Source organism: Trichoplusia ni, chromosome 27 (genome assembly GCF_003590095.1).
Source record: "Trichoplusia ni isolate ovarian cell line Hi5 chromosome 27, tn1, whole genome shotgun sequence".
Classification (NCBI taxonomy): Eukaryota; Metazoa; Arthropoda; class Insecta; order Lepidoptera; family Noctuidae; genus Trichoplusia; species Trichoplusia ni.
This window is the reverse complement of record NC_039504.1, coordinates 2,626,062-2,648,402: the sequence shown is the minus strand read 5'-3', so window position 1 is coordinate 2,648,402 and position 22,341 is coordinate 2,626,062. Positions and strand designations below refer to the sequence as shown.

Below are 22,341 nucleotides of genomic sequence, written 5' to 3'. Positions count from 1 at the left end.
CAAAACAATGGTAAATCCATAAGTTGGTAATTATTGTAATATTTCAAAACTCGATGTATTTTACACACGTTCACTTAAGATCCAAAACGTAGAAATTAGATAGACCTAGATTATAGAAAAGCTATAAATATTGCTATTTTTTACTTGGCTTCAGAGTCTTTCGTTCTAAAATAATGGCGGGATTTAAAAAATAAATAAATACGATAAAATACTGGTACGCCAGACACGTCATTTCTTAATATATATTTTCTTTTTCTGAATTTCTTTACGTTTCCTAAAACTCTCAATATAATTATTATGTCAAAATTCTAGCACTACATTTAATTAAAAATATGAAAATAGCCTGCTTTTTTCAGGGACCATGATAAAGAAATAATATCACTTGGACGATATTTAGAAATCCCTAGATAATAACTTTAACATCTCAAACGGGTGAGTAATCATTTTCAGTCAAGGTATATCAATAAGGTCGAGGGTACTCTTTACCTTTCTATCTAACCTCAATATTTCCTAGATTAATAGAACGTAGGTACTACGATGTTAAACAATAGTACTGTTCTTCATATTTCACCTATCTACTCATTTCAATAAGAAGCTACCTACCTAATTTTGGAATAAAACAATTATTTTTATGCTACGGGTTGGTCCGTAGTTGATTTGAGCCAATTCTTAAGTAAATCTTACGGTATATAATTATGCCAAGTGACTTTAAATCATAATTTTTGAAGATGCTGGGGTTCGCCTGTAATTGGTGCTGCTTTTAATTTGATAAATCTTAAATCCACGATATGCGTGAGATACCAGAATGTTTGAATCGTCGCTATAAAGCGCTGGACGAGCTGATCAAGGAGTTGAGCACAGCCATGAATCAGGGATGCCCGACGGGTAACCCAGCTTGCGGAGCCGACAACATGGGCATCAAGCTTATGTGTGACTTCTGGAATATTCTCAAAGACGATCCAGAATGTAACCTGAAGGTCGGTACTGAGAAGTAATAATGCAGTAAAATAGGTCATCATTTAGTAATTTCTTGGGCTTTTACATACCAATCAATGGCAAAAGCAGTAAGTTTGCCGTGTTGACGGAATTAAGTTCTCTTTCAATCGAAATGAGATCGAGTTGTTAATCTGGTGGACTCTCGTCCACACGTCACTAGCAATGATTCGTGCAGTCGTACGAGTTGACTTCGCTCGAAGACCTAAAGACTCTGATAATATGTTTATTATTATGTGTAATAATGACGCTGGATCGTTGCTCGATTTTGGTGTAGTTCGTTGGTTTTTTGGTTGAGTTGAGTTCGACCGATTTGAGACCCGACCAAAAAAGAAGACCAAGTCAGTTTTGGGTAGTTGGTGGCAAATAATTGAATATATTTCTTCTCATCTTAAAGTATTATTCTAGCAAGGGGTCCAGCAGTGCATGGGTGTCGAAACTAAGCACAGTTCCCTAGTATTCGCACCGAACCGAGTCGACTGCTGCTACTTGTCAAACAAGGATGATAAAGGCGGTGACTACAAGAGTTGCGAGGCCAATAACAGAATTAAACAGTAATTTTTTTATTTTCTTTTTAAGAGTAGGTAAACTATAATCGTAACATGCCTCGACGTTTTCCACTGAATTATATCAGGAGTAATAGAGATTAGGTTTTGGCATATTATGGTTATGCGTTGTGGAATATTGGGCTTGTACAATAATTACCTATACATATTATGAAATAGATATAAGCATGTTTGAAATTTTCATGTAAAATGGTTTCACAGACTTATTCGCTTTTTCCTAATGCCATAGGGATCAGAGTCTTGATAATTTCAATATCGGTGAAAATGAGACCTGCCACCAGACAAATATAATACGGTATCTATACTTATTTATTATTATTTTTCTAGTGTATGTTGCGATCTTAGAACTGGTAAGAGAATTTGTGGTGCCAACAAACCCAGCTCCCAAACTCCCAGTGTCGCCAGTGAAAAGATGCCTCTTAGCAAAGTTCTATGTAATCTTAATGAGGTCAGTGTAAAACAGTTTCTTTTTAAGCCACCAACGTCACAGTAGAATCCATCGTGAAAATATTACATTTTCCAAAGTCTTTGATACTTGTTCATCTTATAGTATAAAATATTCTCGTGCGTTGTTACCATTCATAGTTACCATACTCTTCCCAAATGGGCATATTTTTATGAAAATTTATAATTTACTAATTTTGTAGGATTGAGATTCGGCTACTCCATTTTTCGTACCCATACAAAATAGGTTGACCATGTTGACCAGGTTTGCCTTGGTATTTATCAATTCCTCAGATCGGGAGACAAAATTCCATTGAGGATTTTTGGTGTCGGTAAAACGTGTCAGGATGTTAGTCCCTATTTCGGGCTCTATTAGAAACTGCGCTAAGTTGCGACAGTTCGGCTAGTCCGTACTTTACTAGCATCATTTATCTTAGTAGACTTTCATGACTGAAGCGTGAAGCTAAGTTACTTTTAGTTTTAGTTAGGTTATTTTACCTACAAAGGCCGGGTCTTACACCTACTTGTAAAACTATTTTTGCCTGCCTATCTCTTGATGCCTTTATTATTCGTAATAATAGATAATTGTAACTAGTATATCTGGTTCTAAAGAGCTCTCAGTTGAATATAAATTGCTTATTATATTATGTATTCTTTAGGTACTATTGTGAATTATCTCGTACGCAAAATTATTTTTCCGTTTCCGTAGGCCGTATCATTCGACAAAAAATGCAACATAAGAGTGGCTGAGCTGATGGCAGCCCAGAAGGAACTCACCGATCAGATACAGAACTTGGAACACAGAGAGAAGGAGGGTGTGAAGCTTCTGAAGCAAGCTGACTGCATGTGGTCGTGTATGGAGGAGACGTATAAGAAAAAAGTAGCAAATTCTCTGGAGAGACAAAAGGTGTTACTCAAAGAGGTAAAAAGATTAAAACTTAAATATGTAGAGTTACAAACCATACGTGAATTTCTAATATTGGATAATCTATAACAGCTAAAAGAAGTCGAAACAAGTTCGAATAAATGGCGAAAAACCACGAAAGACTTAGAATTCCAAATGTCAGGTTTGAATAAGACAAAAGAAGAAATTATAGAGAAGATACAGCAGAAAAATAACGACGTGAAAGTTATAGATATCGAGATAGAAGATATTAAGTCTAGATTACAGAGTCATGCAGGAGAATTAGAAGAAGCCAAGAATTTGTTACAAAAGAAAAGAGACGCTTCAGATGTAAGTTGCACATTATATTGAAAGTGTAAATGTAGTTATAAGATAGATGTAGTTAGTACATATTTTGATACTTTGATTAAAAATAAAAACGAACGCCTCGCAAACATCCATCGAAAAATATTTTGAGGCTAAAGTTTAAAATCTGTTTAAGGCAAAAATGGCAGGTATTGCCAAAGAAATGACGAGAAACCAGAAGATTGTTGAAGAACAGAATAAAATAAAAAACGACAAAGTTCAGGAGGGAACAAAATACGTCAAAGAGGCAAGAGAAGATTTACAAAAGATTTGCAGAGTTTTATTACAGAAGAAACTCGAGAATGAAGATCTTTTGGCAGAGGTAAGTCTGGTAAACGTAAAGTAAATCTGGTTTCTGCTGAGATCAAATTATTTTTCTTAAACTCTTCCTAGAGAAATGTATTTGACCCAATAGATAATTCAGAAACAATCTTTCAGAAAGAGGCATTACTGCAAGAAGCCTCTCTACTTAGAAACACATGCGATACTTGCAAAGACAAATGCAAATCCAGAGAAGGATGTCTAGCTGAACAACTAAAAAAACTTGATGACGAAATAGCTGATTACAAGCACAAATGCACTAAATGTCACGAATGTACAGACACATTCGACGTCAGAAAGTACTGTACTGACTGTCCAAGGTGTCTCGCAGAGAGGGACTGTCTGTACGAAGGTGACCATTGCAGCCCCGATCACAACATGGACTGCGTTTGTATGGGGGTCAAGCAAAAGTTCTTGGACAACGTATTTGATAATATGTATACTGTTTTGGAAAGACAATCCAAAACAAGTCCTGGTAAAGCCGTAGCCGATGCTGTATTAAGCTGCTTGAGAAGGAGCAGAAATGGAAAACTCAATGAGGAAACTAGAAAGATGTTGCAAGAATTTATATTGACTACGGTAAAGAAGAACTTGAATCTGACTATAGTTGGAGGGGCTGTGAAGACCAGATGTGAGGTAAGTGAACAATGTAATATGTAGATTGTTACAAATTCTCTGCTGCTTTTCATGATATTTAGCCCCGGTAAAATAATTAAGAAGAAGAACTAAATCGTCAAAATCGTTGGTTGCAATGTCAAACTACCCAAACACTTACCTAGATGAGAGTAAAGTTATGCACACCCTTAAGTTATGCTTGTTTCTCAGAAGTAAGCACGATTTTCCTCTTACTTAGAATCTTGACCTGGCTTTAACTTAAATTTGAAATGGAAATTAATGCACCCTTTCGTGCATAACGCAATGAAGAAAGAAATTCTTGAATTTATTCATGTGAAGTAGTGTGATACCATTATAACTTTGATATCATAGTTTACTATAAACCGTTTTAGATGGATCCAGAGACTTATAAGCAGCTGATGCTTTGTCTCAAAGACGTTAATGCCAATATTCCACTCAAGGAGGATAAGGGTACTATCCCTAAGAAGGTAATATTGTTTTTTGATTTGATTGAAAAAGCTTACTTAGATTTTTTGGCGTAAACTTAACCAAAAAAGAGATTAGATTGTTTTGGAGAATGTATCCAGTGCAATTCTTTAATTTTTTTTCAATTCCGGTTTGTATAGGAGGCATGTCATCGCTGGGGCGGCCATAGCGAATGCAACTGCCCCAAGGGTCCAAAGGAGTGTATCTGCACTAAGAAAGCCCCACCACCGCCAAACGACCCTACTCCTTGTCCGACTCAGGATAAAGATGATAAGGTAAGTTATAGTTGAAAGTTCAGAGATATGTTTTCCTTACTTTCTACTAAAGTGGTTACTTAACCAAATCCCTCAAAGTATATCATTTTGGAATCGTTGAATTCAACTCATTATGAAATGTAACGATTTGAAAGTGCTTGAATGTCGTTTGTTGATAATATTAGCAGTGATAGCCTAAAAGTATAAACCTGGGATTGCCAAGTCAAAGCTCGCTCGAAGTAAAACCAAAATCAAAAAACCCGCATAGTTGAAAAATTCTCAAGGGTTGAAAAATTGTAAAATGTTCAACTGTCAGTCACGTCAGAGGGTTATGGGTCGTTTGACCTATGACACCAGATTTACTTACGAGTACTAAGGAATTTAATTCTTGTTTTCCGGGCCCCATAAACGTTCCAATGGCACAAGTGTTTGTCCTATGCTGGGGATCGAACCCGCGAGACGTAGCGCACTGGGCTTTTCTTAGAGACGTCAACCGCTCGACTACCCATGCAATCAACAATACAAGAAGAAGACTTGAAATAAAAACTTTTGAATTCAAAGGGCCAAGCTAAAGCATGTCCTTACAAGAAGAACGCTAGCTGCGGGCCGGAGTGCAGCATGCAGAGCTCGCAGCCGGACGCGGTGGGCACGGAGGCGGCGGCGCGGCGCGCGGGCGCGTGCGCGGGCGGCGCCTGCGCGCTGTCCGGCAACATGCGCGCCGCGCAGTGCGTGCTCGGGCCCGAGCCGCTCGCGCAGCTGCCGCGCGCGCGGCCCACGCCGCCCGTCATACCCAACACCATCGATATCGAGAAGCTGGTCAGTACTCCCTTGAATAACTATTTAGATATAGATAAGATATTTGGATAAAAAATTGCCAAACCAATAGGTTAACATTTATTTTATCTCTGTCTTTATGTGTCTGTCCGTCAACGTCGTAGTAAATCTCCAACTTTTAATGCTTTTTCCTCAATAGGTTAATTAGTCGGTTGCTTCATTTAGCCGGTGTGTGATGGGTATCGGTCATTGGTCGAAGTTTTCCTTCACCTTGTATTGTTTTTCGTAATACAAACTTTTCCAGTACAATTCTATACGCTGAAAGAATTTCAAATTCAAGTGTGTTAGGGGTTTGAATTTTTTTATCTATTTGTCGAATAACTAAAGTTCTCACTGATTATGACTTAAATTATGTCAAATATGACAAAAAAGGAATGCTATAATTGAATCATAAAATATCGTTTTCTTCCAGACATCAACATGCTCCTGCGGAGATAAGATGACGAAACCATGTTCGTGTCGAGGTAAGTGAAACACTAATATTTAAGTGTAAATTTTCGTGGGAGTACAATTAATTACATACTGCTACATCGAAATCCTACGTCATAGCCTGCCTTTAAATATTTTAGATCGTAGGAGTCGACCTCGACAACGAATTATCGAGGAAGTCATGGGAAGATACACTGAGGTCTCGCCTATAGAAAAAGTAAGTTGTACAATCATAGAATCCGATCCGAACTACATCAATAGCAACGAAAATTATCATCGTTTTTAAATCATTTCTTTAACGTTTTGAATGTTTGTGTTTTGGAGTTACTGTATACTTTTTTGTAATAAAATTACCGAAAATACATGGTGGTTTTATTTCCCGATAGTTAAATAATAATTAACCACCATGTTGATGTTAATAAAATAAAATACCTTAATATACGTAATTTCGCCTTAGGTCACCAGTCAACAAGATTTGGATGAATCCAATTCTACAAGAAGATTAGATGCAGGATGCGATTGCTCTAATCTGCCAATAAAATATTTATTTGCATCGAACATATCGGAAAATAAAATATCTCGTTTTTGTGCCTGTTCGTCAAATTACGTACCAAAAGAAGGTAGAGAACCGTATGTCGAGAAACTACGTAAAAAGGGACATATCAATATTTGTAGAAACAGTGTGAGCGGCAACGATCTGTGTGTAAACGAAAATAAAATGTTGTCACCTGTCGGATTGCAAACATCTCGGAACAATGTTTTGAGTAACAAATCTGACAATGATATAAAAGTAATATTATGCCCTAAATTTCCCCATAAAATATGTGACGATAAAATTGTATTATCTTTATGCACAAGCCAGGTATGTACTTCTGAGAGTACCAATATTAGATTGAGAAGTAAATCGTCTTCGAAATGTGGGCAAGGGTTAACATCATGTGACGCAAGTTTCGTTGAAAGAAAAGTTTGTGAAACTGTTGAAGAACTTGTTAAAGATATTGTTGTACCCGATGAACCATTTGCCACTAATCTATCTTCTTCAGATATAGAATGGGTCACTGTGTCATCGCTTTTTAAAGAAATCACTTCGTTAACTAAATTAGAACGTCTGAGTAGCGAGACTGTAGATGAAGTTGAAGTAAATTGTGAAACATTAGAAGCTTCAAAAGATTTTAGATTACTCGATGGAAACATGCGAGAAGTGCAATCGACATTTTATAATAATAATAATTTTATCGAAATGAAACACGAAGCATTTTGCTATGATTTACAAATGAATGGTAAAATATGTAAAAGTATTTACTCCTATGAGAAAGGACGTAACACAGCAGCCGAAGAAATGAAGATCAAATTGTTGGACGATATTCGACAAGCATACAACATTTCTGTAGATACATCAATTGACAGCGTAATAATAAAAGATCCGGATTTGAATGTAAAAAAGTTAAAGAATATTAGAAAATGTTTGCATAATTTGGGAGAAACTACGTTAAGACAAACTGAATGCAATAGCTTTGTTGCAAAATGTCAAAAAAAATACGACTATAATTTTCAATTAAAAAAGACAAAAAAATATTTCAACTATCAGAAGTCAGTGGACAAACAAACTAATTCTTCTTCTTTTGAATTAAACGAATTGAGAAAATGTTTACTAGCTATATCTCGCATCGGAAAAGTAGACTTGCAGAAAGATAATAAAGTAAAATTTGTCGACATGAATCGCTGGTATCCTAAACATAACAAAATGAAGAGTTGGGATAAAAAGAATAAGTGAACTTAAAATCAAATTTTAGTTTTAATTAGTTACTGTTTTTAAGATCTATAATTATGTATATATTTACTAAGTTGTTTTTTTGTATATATGGCAAACCGTATATTAGGCCTGCTTTCATTTGTTTTGTACTCCCACGTTAATTTAAGGATGAAGCACAGTTGAAAATAATATTAATTCAAATAACATTTCAACATAACATTTTAATTAACTTACAGATACAAAACATCTGAAAGCAGGAGTCAAGGATAAATACGATAAAAGTACTGGTCCTATGGTTTGGGAAGAATCAATCGATAAAAACCGATTAGATTTACCCCTGAAAGGCCAACTGAATAACGGAGCAAAAGTTGGATCTGGACCGAATGTTCCAAAAGATGCTTTGTCTGAATTTAAAGATAAAAATAAACAACAAAGTCCAGTTAAAACTAAGGAGCAATTCAAAATAGAAATTCAAAATCAGAATGGTGAGATAAGTGACCAATTAACGGAACTAACAGAAACTGATTCGGGTACTTTAGCAATGGAATTAGAAGAACACATTGTTGAACTCATAGAAGAACAAAGTAAAACAAAACCATACTTATACGTGTCTGTGAAGACTACTGACTCGGGACATATGCTAGTAGGTTTTGATACAGAAAATAAATCCGTACCTACGTCTCAACGAGTAACCGTTAGGCGGACACCGTCAGGTACAAAATTGATCGATATACACAAAGATATTATTAAAAAACTAAAAAAAGATGGATCAAATGAAACGCACGACTCCAAATTGCCTAAAAGTCTGAAGTTGCCTGAAGGTCCCAAGGAAAATGGCAGTCCAAGTCGTAAACAAGAAAAAAAAGCAAAAATTACGGCTGATAAAGAAGATACTCCCTCAAAAGATAGCAAAGAAATTTCAGTATCGACTTTGAGTTGGAAATCAGGCGTTTCGCCCAGTGAGAAATATTCACCAACAAGTAGCAATAAAATATCACCAGCAGGCTCATCCCTTAAAAAATTGTCAGTTCCCGATGGTGAAAAACCCAAAAAAATGACGCAAATAAGAGAAGATAAAAATCCTCCTTTACCTATAATAATCACAGAAACATCCTCACTAAAAGAATTTGTTTATGGAGAATGTGATTGTCCTCCAAGTCCAACCATATCGTTCAATTGGACGCCAAAAGTTTTCGTTAAAAAACAACCTCGCACACAAACAGACACCTCTAAAATAAAGAATATTCGAGAAAAACCAATAAAAGTAAAATCAGAACCAGGTAAGGTGAAACCATCTAAGAATAAGCAGTTGGGAGAATATGACTGTGCTTGTCCGAGAGACGTTCCACCTCTTTGTTGCACTAAAACCGATACAAGTAAAAAGGAACCACAACAACCAATAGAGAAAACTGTACAGATCATCGAAAATCATTTAGATGCAATCAAACCAGAATGTCAATGCATACTAAATTCCCCAACTTCTAGTTACATTTCAGCAACTTCAAAGAGTTATTTGTCATTAGCTGATACTGATTATACACCTGAACTAAACGAACTGTATAAACAGGGCAACGTAAACGTCAATTTGAAAGTTCGAACTAGAAATGGAAATGTACGTAAGTTAGACGCAGCTATTAAACATACTCCATCAGGTACATTAGCTATTTACGGTAAAGATACGGCCGTTATGGAAAATATTACTGTTGATAAAAATGAATATACAGTACTTCTAACGAAGACGGTATCGGATGCCTATTTCGTAGGCATTGGCCAGTACGACCGAACGCTCAATGCAGTTCTTCGAAAAACACCATCTGGAGGATTATTTATAATTCCGAAATCTAAATCACAACAAATGGAATCACGTAATCGATCTGGATATGAAGATTTTTTTAAAATTAAAGTTACCGGCGTCAGAAATTATCCCGTTGAACTTCCAGCTGTGTTGAAAACAACACCATCTGAGAATTATATCATATTGTTAGACAAAGAATTTGAAAAACGTTATAAAGAAACTGTTAAAGAATATGTAGGGGAAAAACGTGAATGTATTATTGATTTAACTAGATCTCCTTCAGGAAGTTATGTGATACATTTGGACACTAATGATATAAATAATCTTACAAAGAAAAATGCTTTGCTAGTTAAATCTTCATCAGGCAATATAAAAGTACTCGTTCGTGGGCCTGAATTCGAGACTATGGTAAAATCTGTTTCAAAAAGAAGTTCAACGACTTCATCACAGGCTTTTGGAAAATTAGTAAGTAAATTACCGGCATCGAGTAGAGAATTTCACAGAGAACGTCTAAGAAAATCTAAATACCTTGATAAAAAATCAAGTAGTGATACTCAACTGTATAATAAAGTAAGAATGCAACTTAAAGATAAAAAGTGCCTGCTTTCCGAACCTTCGGCTGTTCTTAAAAAGACTGCTTCTGGTCAATATGCAATAATTTTAAACAAGGAATCAAAAAAATCTTTTATAAACAATTTACAGAGTTATTTAAATTCTAACTCTCAAGGACTTATACCAATAAAGCGTACAGAGTCAGGCGAAATAATTATACTTTTAAATAGTAGGGATGAGTCAAAAAGACGTTACGGCTCATTAAGGATAACAGCATCAGGAAATATATTTGTCATGGTTGATGAAGCAACATTGAAAGGAATAACTAAAGCTGCTGGAACAAATGAAAAATCTGGCGTGGTTGTAGCGAGTTCCATGGTCACAGATCTAGTCAATCCCAATTCTGTTAACAAATCAGTCACAACAACATGCCATGATGGACAGGATAAATGCTTATGTGATACATCCAAATGCGTTTGTGCCGAGATGCAACCTCATGCAGTGGAATGGTTACATAACGACTCAGCGAAAAAAATGTGTTCTGCTTTCTGGAATAAGGCAGCCGAGGATGTTAACAGTGGTGCTGACAATTATTGTGCTATTGCGAATGGGGGCGTACCAAAAGAAAAGTCTCCTCACATTGTTATAAAACCTGGATGCGACTGTGCTCCCGTAAAATCAAAAAAGTTTGGAGCATATGAGGAGCAATGCTTTTATGTATTTGACACTATTTGTCCGTATCATAAGGATAGGTATAACGGTGTGTCAAACGAACTGTTGGAAATAACTGGATTGTGTAACCAAAAGCAGGAAGAGCTGAATAAAACAAAATTTGAATTTATAGCTAATAATGACTCACCCAAAAGCAGCCACGGTTCTTGGAATTCTTTAAATTATCTACCGCCCCAACTGCCACCGTTTTTAAAAGATGTTAACTATCGATAGTTGGTTATATTGTTTCTTTTCTGCAGGTCTATGATCATTAAGCTCGTACAAAAATAGCAAATTTACAAACTGTTCAATATAAAATTGAAACATTCCTTTGATATCACATACATCTCAGTTAAAAGGGAAATATTGATATACGCAGCATGTTGTGGTCCTATTTTATTTCCCAACTTCACATGATGTATGATCGCATACGTTTTGTTGAGGAGGTTGTTATAGTCATATTTTGAAATGTCGTACTAAAACTCACGATTGATGATCAAAGTTCCATTACAATAGCAATTTATCAGATGCTTGTGTATCTACAAATATTATGTTTGATCGTGTTTTGTTTGAACACGAAAAATTAATGTTGACTATTCGTGAATACAGGAAACACAATGATTTTTTAAAGTAATTTATGTATGATTAAAACGGTTAAAAATATAATAATGTTTTTATTTCATGGAAATCGGTATCGGTATTATGCTCTCTTACAGCTCTTGATAAATATTGGCCAAGATTTTCAATCTAAACATTGCTGGAGTTGATAAACTAGACGTCGTTCCACTCAAAGGACGTCTCCATTTTCATTTCCTCACTGCATTGCCTCTATTTTCTTTAATATTTCCCACACTGCCTTCCTAATGACTTCCTTCGCAATATTTTCCGAACAGGCGCCTCGCGATGTTTTCCCTTTATACGTGCGCCCGGTAAATGGTTTAAGTTTGCCTGCAGTCTGCAGTTTCATCTTGCACGTGTGTACCCGATTGCGGGTCGAATACTTAATGCGACGCATTAGTTCAAAAGACATTATTCATTTTTATTTCGCTAGTTTACTTGGCTGTTTTGTGACTCATTTTCCTGCGAAAAATAACCTAAGGTTGGGGTTCGAGACGTACCGTCTACTTTATGCTCGGCAGAATGGTTTGTCTGAACAAAGCATAATATGAATTAATAGATTTATTTATAATCTTTTTTTAACTATAACGATTGTTTTTATTGAAGCTTTAATTCGTGGGACAGTGACACACAAAGGGAAGGCGTATTATACTCTATCCACGCTAAGTTAACAATTTTATTAGGTTGTCAAATTGTAGATAATTTTTAAAGTGTATTTCACTTTAAATATTTTTTATTTTTAGTCAAATACGTCTCGAGTTTGTTACTAAATGCTTAAATTTAAGTACATGTGGTTGGTAATAATATCCACTTCTCTAGTTATGTTATTAGATAGTTTTGGTCCAAGAAAAACTAAATTTTTTGAGGGGTTAAAAATAATAATGAAAATATTAGACAAACAATTACAACAGTTAATTTAACTGCCTATTCCGCAGAATATTTGTGCGTAAACGTTAAGTATCATCGTCTGCGTGCTTGTAACACGTTTCAAATTACATTTTACGCACGCGAGAGTCCCTTTTCATAACCTACGTCGTATTCCATTTGCCAGTCAACAAAGCTGGCGATAGCAGACGCGCGCTGTACCTAACGCGTTTTCTGGGTTTAGGTGTCTGCTAGAAATGGCGAACATAGACAAACAACTTGCTGATCTTCTAGTCTTCTAGTGTTTACCTTTGAAGAAGTACTATTGTAAAATGTGAAGAACTCGTCGTTGACATAAAATTCAATATTTATGAAATCAACTTTGTAAAAATAGAGTAAGCAATGCTAGAACTACAAAGTGTACTAAATAATTAAATTAAAATAATTTCACAATAGAGATTACGAGACACAGAAAAGTACTAGCGTCTAAAACTTTTAATCGTCTCATTTCAACGCTCAACAAGTTTCAAATATTATTAGATAAAATGTTGCATGCTCGGCATACTCGGAAAATTGTCTAGGATCTGGCTGTAAGGGTCTTCTAGCGCACTATCTCCACGACAATGGATGTTCGTAAAATTCGCAACGAAGCGATATTTCGGCTCAGCACTTACTCCCGTGGGTTTGCGAGGCTTATTGAATACAAATTGTTTCTTTATCAGCCAAGTTTAGCGGGAGAGACGCCAAAAATAATCTGGTATTGTGAACTGTTCCCACTTTGTAATACACGTTTTGTGTTCAATGCTTTGTGGTAATCGGTACCGAACCGGCTACGCCTATAAGGGTACTAACATTCAAAATAGATGTGTAAGTAATTACATCGCAAGTATGTATTTTTTTATGACAGGTTAAATTAACAGTCAATTGCACTACGGATGATGCCAGTAGTTTTGTTAAATGACATGTTTAAAAAACAGTATTTAGTATTAAAGACCATCATTCTATACGAAGCATTAATTCGTTAGGCAAGTGCCATAGCCATATAAGCAAATACCTTGCTAACAAAAAAAAAATAAGGCAAATTACGTAGTTACGGCATTAAATACAATCAATGCATACAACCTTTTGAAATAAGCTGTTCAAATCTAATCGAACGCCGGGAACATAAGTCGTGTATAAATGATGGCAAAAAGTTTGTAAAGCATGGGAACTATTCTTGTTAAGAGCAATAATATAGAGAATCATTTTTTCTAAACGTTCTCTAATTGGGAATTATGTGTAATTTGCTTGGTTCACCTTAGTGTTTAATGAAAGGAAGCCGGTTTTGTATGAGGATTCCTTGTTTTTTAAATTATTGTAACACATTGATTGTACACCTGTTTTAAGTGTACAGGTGTCAGTAATTATAAAACGGAACGTGTTATAGTCGTTGGTAATTTTTTCTGTATTGGGATGTTTCTCGCGGTTTATTGGCAATTTACGTAATTTCGAAGATTTTAGAAATGTGTATTATCCGTAGATCTAAGATCAAGAATCAAACACTTTTTTGATAATTTACCGTCGCGTATTAGTTTTGTTATTTTTTTCAAACTTATGCTAATGAAGGCTGAAAGCTAAGGCGTAAAACAATAGCGAAATTCACGGAAAACTAAACCTTTTGTTCGCTCCCCTTCCACCCACAACTTTTTTTGAAACAGTGTCGATACATAAAAACTACCCAGACAGATGATTCAAATAATAGCAACAGGGGCAAAAACCCTTCGGCTACTGACAAACACGCGAATGTGGGGCCTTTTTGACCGCAATTTTTCGCAACCGCATGTACACGCCAGGGTTTTTGTACCCTCGCAGATTGATTTATGACTGCTAGTCTGATCTAGTTTAGATATTCCAAATAACGTTAAAAATATCTGGTGTTTTAGCAATCATATCCGAGCCTAACAATATTTCATTCTGAAATTTATGATATCTCTTTTTGGAATCATGATTTAAAGTTCTAGATGATATGTTAGATTATCTGGCTTTAGTTATTAAAAAACCTAACTGGTACCATATTTTAAAAATACCATGTATTTTTTAATTATTGAAATTCTCTCGTTCTTCGTACAGCAGGCACGTGTCGAAATCATCTTTGGCAATAAGGTACGTATGGAATAATTTTGTAATGTAGATCGTCGAGGAATCTGATTTAACGACATGCGTATTTCCAAGCGAAACTCTGAAAGTATGTAATCAAGCGGATTCAGATGTTATAAAAAGTTCGTAAAATGTCATGCCTCGCGTTTTGTGACACATTGAAGATTTTTCTGCCATAAACATTCAATAATGCCGTGGGATTGCGAGGTAATATTGTTGTCACATATGTGAGGAAAATAATAACTAGGCTAGGAATATTTTCTTACGTTTTCATTGAAGCTCCGAGTCCTAAAAGAGGTTTTATTCTGGCTGAGAGAACAAATACTTTATCAAGATTTTCAGCGGATTCTTGGCCTTGTTTGTAAACAAGTCTCTATTTTCGCCCAGTGCATTGGAGATATTTTGTTGCTTTTATTTGGTGTTAAAGTTCAGCGTATCCGAAGCATTTCGAGGAGAACGTTTAATCTCTGTTCCATGATAAATGACACAGTTTTATACTCGTTTTACGTTAGAACATTTTAAAGATAGATACTAAAGGAAGGACGTAGGAAGAAAATTGTGGCTTTAGTTTTACTCTTGAAAAGTTAAATAAGAAATCGTAAAAATGTTTTAAGCTTTTCATTTGATTAAAGCTAAATTGTCTAACTTTATGGCATGAGTTGCGACTGAAGTAATTTTTATGTACTCGAGAAACTTTATTTATATAAAAATATACCAAACAACATACAATGTCTCCTTCGTTATGATATTCACACCTACTTAACCTTATTTTCAAATAACTAACTCATAACTAACCCATTGAACTGAAGGAACAAACCAAAGCGGAATAAAACCAGCCATAACGATTAAAGATCACCCACGCCTACAATTCATTCTGTTCACAATTTCTCGCTTGACAAAAGACTAGCGCGGACAATTTGTCAATCCATCCATCCGTGCTGTTAAAATGGGCTGTAAAACTTTTAACACTCGACCAGGGTGAGTGGGGAGATACTCAGAATTTTGTAGTTCCGCATAGGAACCACATAAAGCGAAATGGGACAAGACCGGAACGGAATAAAAAGAAAGGTCGGGCGGATACGATGTGCCCGACAGTAAAACCAGTACTTGGATGTAAAAAACTCTTCAGGAGAATAAGATTTGGCTCGTCTTCGGGACGTGAGCGTGGAATAAATAAATATGGCCGACTATTTGTTGCACAATCGATACTACTTTGAACTTTGATATAGACGTCTCCGTAGGCAACAGTAATTTGTAACGTTATTTCGAACGGCTAATAAATATGTGAATTGATTTTTATTTTTGTGTGTATTTGTTTCAGCAAATATTAAATTATAATTTTGAGTGTTTTCCACTTGCTTTTGATATTCCTAATTTGACAAATATACATATATGTATGACAGAAAGGCTATAAGTGCAGCGACAGCATTAAACAGACCCTTCTGCTCACAATGAGGTAATGAGTGTGAAGATAAGTGGTTTTACTGTAATTAACTCCTAACGGGACTTAAGTCTTGTATGTGCTCTCTTTTATGTTCAATCGTGATGAAAAATGCGTCCAATAGGTAGATAGTTCATAAAACATATTTTTTTTCACCTAAAATATTTTCTCATACAATTTGTTTGTGGACTGGTTGAAAATTTTTACTCTAAAAGCAAAAGTACAAAAAAATCTCGTTAAAAACTTCGATCCTATATTCGCACATGATAAAAAATAATCTTTCCTATCGCGAAAGTACGTGAGCACGTTTCCATACGTATCTATAACGATGATAGTGGATTCCTCTAGGGGCGTACTTATGGCATGTTTCCGACACGCAACATACCCTCACCATTAAACGCGGGAAATAAACAGCTGGTTACATTTTATTTTTCCCATTTCCTCGCGTGCATGGAAATAATGCAATGTGACATTGAGGAATTGACTTGTCATTAGCCAGTTGTGTGTGAATGTGAAGAATTCTCCAAATTACGACAGCCATGTTTCCTTCTTTCGGATTTAGAATATTCGAATTTCTTCTTAAATTTTAAAATGGCTTATCTATTCTAAGCGGCCAGTTCGAATGTCTGTTGCTGAAGTTAACGGCAAATGTGGGTGTTATCTCAAAACTGGACAACCCACAGAGAATATTCATTATTTAAATTCAGTCCGTTTAAATATAATTTCTAAAGAGTTCTACCTAACGTAAAATAGTTGCTCATAGTTAAACGTGTTAACCTGCAGGCTTTAATAAAACATCAATACTCGTGTTGATTCAGGAATAAATTCTTTAAAAGAGAACTTAAACTGAAGCCGTGATTAAGTTTTTAAGTAATTGGGAATTGGAATCCTTCATAAACACTAATTTGATCCTGGAATGTGTAAGTTAATTTCATAACTATGAAGACTGAAGTTATAAAAAATCTACCTCTGTTTTAGATGTCTAAAGTGAGCGATTAAACCATAATGAAATGCAACATGGTCTAAATCTAGAAACCTTATTATTGGTTTTTGGTAAAATATACTTTAATATTCTACAAAGGCCTTAAAACAACAACTTAAAAAACCGCACTGCGAAGAAAAAAACAATAATCGTAGGAAAAAAAATTTGTATTTCCATAGAATTTTTGTTTGTCTACCCTCGTCGGGTCCATTATGAATTGATTTGTATTCAATCGGAGTGTATTCAAATCAGTTATTGTGTTCTTTGTGCGAAAGGGGACGACGTTATGCGATGTGACGTAGTGCGAATGGTATGTTAAGGGCGGGCCGCTTGTGAGATAGTGAGTGCGTAGCGCGACGAAATATATTAATTTGGTTAGTTGCTGCGAATTTCTAAGGAGCGAAAGCGACTGCACTTTTTCAAGTATGCAGGTGTTTAGGTATGCTAAATTACAGTGATTTTGTGATTTTGTTGACGTGTTATTGCTGATGATCCGTTTTGTGTTAGAAATAAGTAATGTATTTTTATGTATGTATATTTCAGTATAAAAGTGTTTAAAGCTTAAATCTGCCTTGATTACCTACCTATCATTGAATAAGTTTTTGTTATTCCATTACAATGTTATTTCCTATTACACTGATTGCTATGGTTTCTATAGTCATAGTATTTATTGATTTCATGTTAGTTAAAACATTGCTTTTTGGTATTGATTGATGATTAACATCACTGAAGTACTGTCACATGCCTCACTCCCCAGTTCTTGGCTTGTACCTAAATACACAATGGAGTGTCATTACAAAAAAAAAACAATCGATCCCACAACGCCGCGAATCTGTTTCCATTACTCGCTCTATTCATCAAGAACAAAGAAGTAGTTGATAGCGCACATCATTGTACGCTAAACACCCGGCAGATATCAATCACTTGGATTGGTGGCACGGACCGTGAATCAATCACCTACTTGCAAAGGCACGCGCTTCTAATGTATTGGAAAATTGAACTTTCAACGTGTTCTTATTTTTCTATTGGTGCTGTTCACTTTTGGATAACATCTATTTGTCTTGTTTACTCGCGTTTATTGGCTTTGTTTACTTTTTGCTAACATATCATTATTGACGTCAAATATGATTAAAAAATATTTAATTCCGTTTTTTATTTTGTTATTAACACTTATTTTTACCTATCGTTACGTAGATATTTACCTTCGTGTCAACTATAAACAGATTCAGTATACCCCACTCATCCATAATACAATACAATACAAATCCACTTTATTGCACATCAAAAGAAAACATTTGATACGATAAATAACATACATAATACTGCGTTTTTAAGAACTATTGGAAATACTAACTCTGAAGTCATTTCAGCTTACAAAAAGCAAAGCCTATATACATTAGTGTTAACGAAACCTCCTTTTCAAAGTGAATCCTCTTTCAAGATCCTTAGTGAAACCTCTTTCGAACCTGGGATTTGACAAGCAGTCCGCTATAAAAGACGGAGCTCCCTTAGCAACGCTCTCTCCGCTGTGAGCTGGCCTCGCTGGAACATCTCCGTGACCTTCGTTGTATTTATTCAGCATAGCAGCCATATTGTTATTTCGATAATTGCCATTCATATTCCTTTGCAGTAATTAGAGTTTGATGTATTAACTTTAAGTTATCTTTGTAATGATTTGGTTAAATTGTTTGTGACGTAACCGTGCTTTCTTTTTAAAAACCTGTCCTCACTTCTGGTTTCTAAGATTAGTGAAATAATCATACCTTAACAAAACTCTTTCGGATAAGAACTTTTTTGTTTTGTCAGCGCTCGGTAAAGGTTACACGATCATACCCTGGTTATGACTGATCTCACCAATCTTTTAGAGCTGAACAAACACTTTTGTTTCTCAGCCCTTATTGGTCCTACCTTTTGTCTTTAACATATTTGATTGCTCAGTACTCCTGCCTACGTAGCTAGTCTACGATGTTTTTTCGGTAAACGATATTTTTGGCTGACTTTGGTCGATGAACGTAATAATGTAGAGAAATGAGTGTATGGGCGTTCTTTTTTGTTGTATAAGATCTGGTTTGGGCTTTTTCATCAGCTTTTTTAACAGTGCGTTTATTCATAAATAAAAACAAAATTAAGTAAAAAACAGTCAAGTTGGAGTCGGACTCGCGACACAGCGGGTTCCGTATAAATAGCCTAATAAATTTGAGGGTATGTACCGACAAATTCATGTCCGTATTATTTAGCAGTTGCTTAACTTCGGTCTTTATTTGAAGTATTTGCTGTTTGTGTACACCATCTGTAAAAATGTCAACTGTCTACCTATCAGGTACCATTCAGAACTCGTAAAAATATGTACTTAAAATAATCAAATTGGCAAGTAGTGATTAATTGATGATTTATCCAAATTTTCAGAGACATACTAAGCTGTAAGTTTTAGAGCTGTATCTAAATAACCGCAATAATTGGTGACTTGTTTTGACAAGACAGTGCAGCAAAGGCAAGGAGGTCCGTATTTAGTATGTAACTCGCGGTGAGACACTCAATTGATGTTTCCGATTGAGTGAACAAGATATCTCTATAGAGCTGTTGAAGCTCAATGACTAACTTTAAAACCACTTTTATTTTCCCTAAGAAGAATTTTGGTTTAATTAGAGGTAGGCAGCAGTAGGTAAGAGCAATATAAGTAAGACACTACAAAACAAATTATTTTGATTAATTTTTGATTTAATTATTTCATGAAATCGTACCTACTTGAAGATAAATTTTTTTTTGGAAACGTTTGAGAGCCATAATGAAGTATCTCCTTAAAGGTCTTTGTGTATTTGCTCACTGTGAAGCGTCACTATAAAGAGGAAATCGATTACTTCTTTGTAAAATGTCATATTTCCCGGCCTTTCTTCGCTTGCCTTAACTAAAAGAAAACTATTCTTATCATACAAACCCAGCTCTATAAACTTACATTGGCTGTATAGAAATCGAATCACATACTCCTTGATTTTGAGGAGATCACAGGCGGAATACTGATGTGGTGTCAGTTCGATCCGCAGGGTAACAATTTTACTGCCCTTTGCGCCCCTACCTCATAATCGACAACATACGATTTTAAGAGTCGGACAAGATCGTGATGCTGATGTTTCTCTCCACTTATTGGTATATTTTCTCCGTTCATTTGTTTTCTTTATATTTTTCCGCTACATTAGCGCGATTTCTGTTTTTAGTTTCTGATTCGGAATCGATTTCTAATTTCGATTCGATGGTTCTGTCGTTTTGTTGCTTCTTGCTGATGGCAGATTTTTGTTTCTGTTTTATCCTTGCGGCGTTTATGTTTGCAGTCAAATAGATTAATTTAAACATTTTTTCTAGGTATATTCGATCTGGTTAATTTACTAAAAATAAGATCCCATGTCCCATAGACATGCTATGAACAACTTGCGTTGACATTAGGTCGTCTATTTTTGCTTTATATTTTTAAAGAGATTGTTGAAAATTCAATTGAACTTTTAGCACCAGCTGAACCCTGCTATTAGAAAAAAAAAATTTTATTTATTTATCAATATTATTCCTCTATAACCTTCGCTTATGCTAGTAAGAAAGTCATTCATTCAAGAACAACTTTGTTCCATAGTAGAAGAGGTTACGACCTCCTTCAAGTCTACATCATGCAGGAGCCAAGCATGTACTACACCAGTTTATGACCGTAACCTAGAGTTCTCTACCATTTGAGACAACTATATTACATTTCTCTGAAGCGTTCTCCGTCATCTCGTCAATGAAACTTGTTTGTAGAAAAATAAGTTACAATCTTAACTATTATTTAAGCACACAGGCTTAAAGATAGATGAGAATTAGAAAAAACAACTTGGAAATCGTAACAAACTACTCACGAATGAACTATCTTTACTTCCAGTTCGCGTTGAAACCGAATATTTTTTTATTTTATCGTTTTTGTCAACTTAAAGATTTCGGTGACATCATCATTCCATGTAATTAAAATTAAAATTTTTAGTCCGTCATTGTTTACAAAGTACCATCTCCAAATTTTGACATAACAGCTTTCTTTTTTTGTTTCTAACTACTTAAACTAACTTGTAGCCGTTTTTTTTTAAATGGTGCCGTAGAGAATTACAACAGTAAATAGATCAATACTTAATGAAAATCTACTCTATCCCAAAATAAGTGAACACGGAAATTATTAAACTAATCCTTACATATTATAAAACAAAGTCCCCCGCCGCGTCTGTTTGTCTGTCTGTCTGTCTGTTCGCGATAAACTAGAAAAGTACTGAACGGATTTTTATGCGGTTTTCAACGATAGATAGAGCAGTTCTTGAGGAAGGTTTTAGTGTATAATAAGTTTAGGTTTTGTGTAAACTGACGATATTACAGCGATATTAGTTAAACATGTCGGAAAAAATTAAGCCATTCGAGAGCTTTCATCGAGAACGCTGCCAAAACCTTTTGAGTTACAACAAAACAGTGTATGGCGGGTTTGTACCTCTTTAATAGATCTACAAAAAAGTCCGCGGTGGTATATGTCTATCTTCCAAGGATAACCCACAATAACCATTTTTATGTGTTTTCTTAATACAGTAAAATTATTGGTTACTTACGAACCTCTTTTTAACAATACAGTATTAATCCTTATCCAAATAAATAAGTTAGATATATTATGCATGTAATATAGAACAAAATCGCCAAAAATGTTAATAGGTAATGAGTTATCGTAATATTAAAATCTCCGCGCGAGAAATTAAAAATCGATGAAACGTAGCGAAGATATCGTTGGCATCTATATACTAATTGTACTATATATATTCTAATTACTATGTATATACTATGTATGTACTAATTGTTTGTTTGATTGTTTGTTTGAACGCGCTAATCTCAGAAACTACCGGTTCAAATTGAAAAAATATTTTTGTGTTGAATATACCATTAATCGAGGGAGGTTTTAGGCTATATGTATATCATCACGCTGCGACCAATAGGAGCGAAGAAAAAGTCATAACTTATATCTTCTAACCACGCAGACGAAGTCGCGGGCAACAGCTAGTAAAAATATAAAGTTAGGAATTGCCACGCAATATTCTAGAGAGTTACGACTTACCCGACGATCGGGTGACCCGGGTTATGCCATAGACGAGACAACCACACAGTTTACGACCTCCAAGCAAGTAATTTAACATTTAATGTATTATATTTTTCGAACAGTAACAGTTGCTTTGATTGGAATTGTTTTATTACTTCGTATTACGCGAAGCTTAGTGGAATGTACAAATATTATTGACACATTTTAATTACCTA

General features: G+C 35.2%; 1 protein-coding gene across 1 annotated transcript; it reads left to right on the top strand.

Annotated features, from left to right (window-relative positions):
* The first annotated feature begins 140 nt into the window (after nucleotides 1–140).
* On the top strand, nucleotides 141–11,689 carry LOC113505751. The gene is made up of 13 exons (XM_026888557.1): nucleotides 141–432; nucleotides 729–977; nucleotides 1,402–1,547; nucleotides 1,887–2,007; nucleotides 2,713–2,925; nucleotides 3,001–3,237; nucleotides 3,389–3,574; nucleotides 3,691–4,209; nucleotides 4,581–4,676; nucleotides 4,815–4,949; nucleotides 5,490–5,744; nucleotides 6,175–6,226; nucleotides 8,181–11,689. The coding sequence occupies exons 2-13, from the start codon at nucleotides 789–791 to the stop codon at nucleotides 11,234–11,236; spliced, it is 5,205 nt and encodes a 1,734-aa protein (XP_026744358.1). The 5' UTR covers nucleotides 141–432; nucleotides 729–788; the 3' UTR covers nucleotides 11,237–11,689.
* The last annotated feature ends 10,652 nt before the right edge of the window (nucleotides 11,690–22,341 follow it).

What these genes read in the sequence shown, in the direction of transcription:
- LOC113505751 (XM_026888557.1), top strand. Translation starts at nt 789, where the DNA reads ATGCGTGAGATACCAGAATGTTTGAATCGTCGCTATAAAGCGCTGGAC. An exon ending in ATCCAGAATGTAACCTGAAG is followed by an intron (nt 978 to 1,401) that starts GTCGGTACTGAG and finishes GTATTATTCTAG; the next exon opens with CAAGGGGTCCAGCAGTGCAT. An exon ending in GCCAATAACAGAATTAAACA is followed by an intron (nt 1,548 to 1,886) that starts GTAATTTTTTTA and finishes TTATTTTTCTAG; the next exon opens with TGTATGTTGCGATCTTAGAA.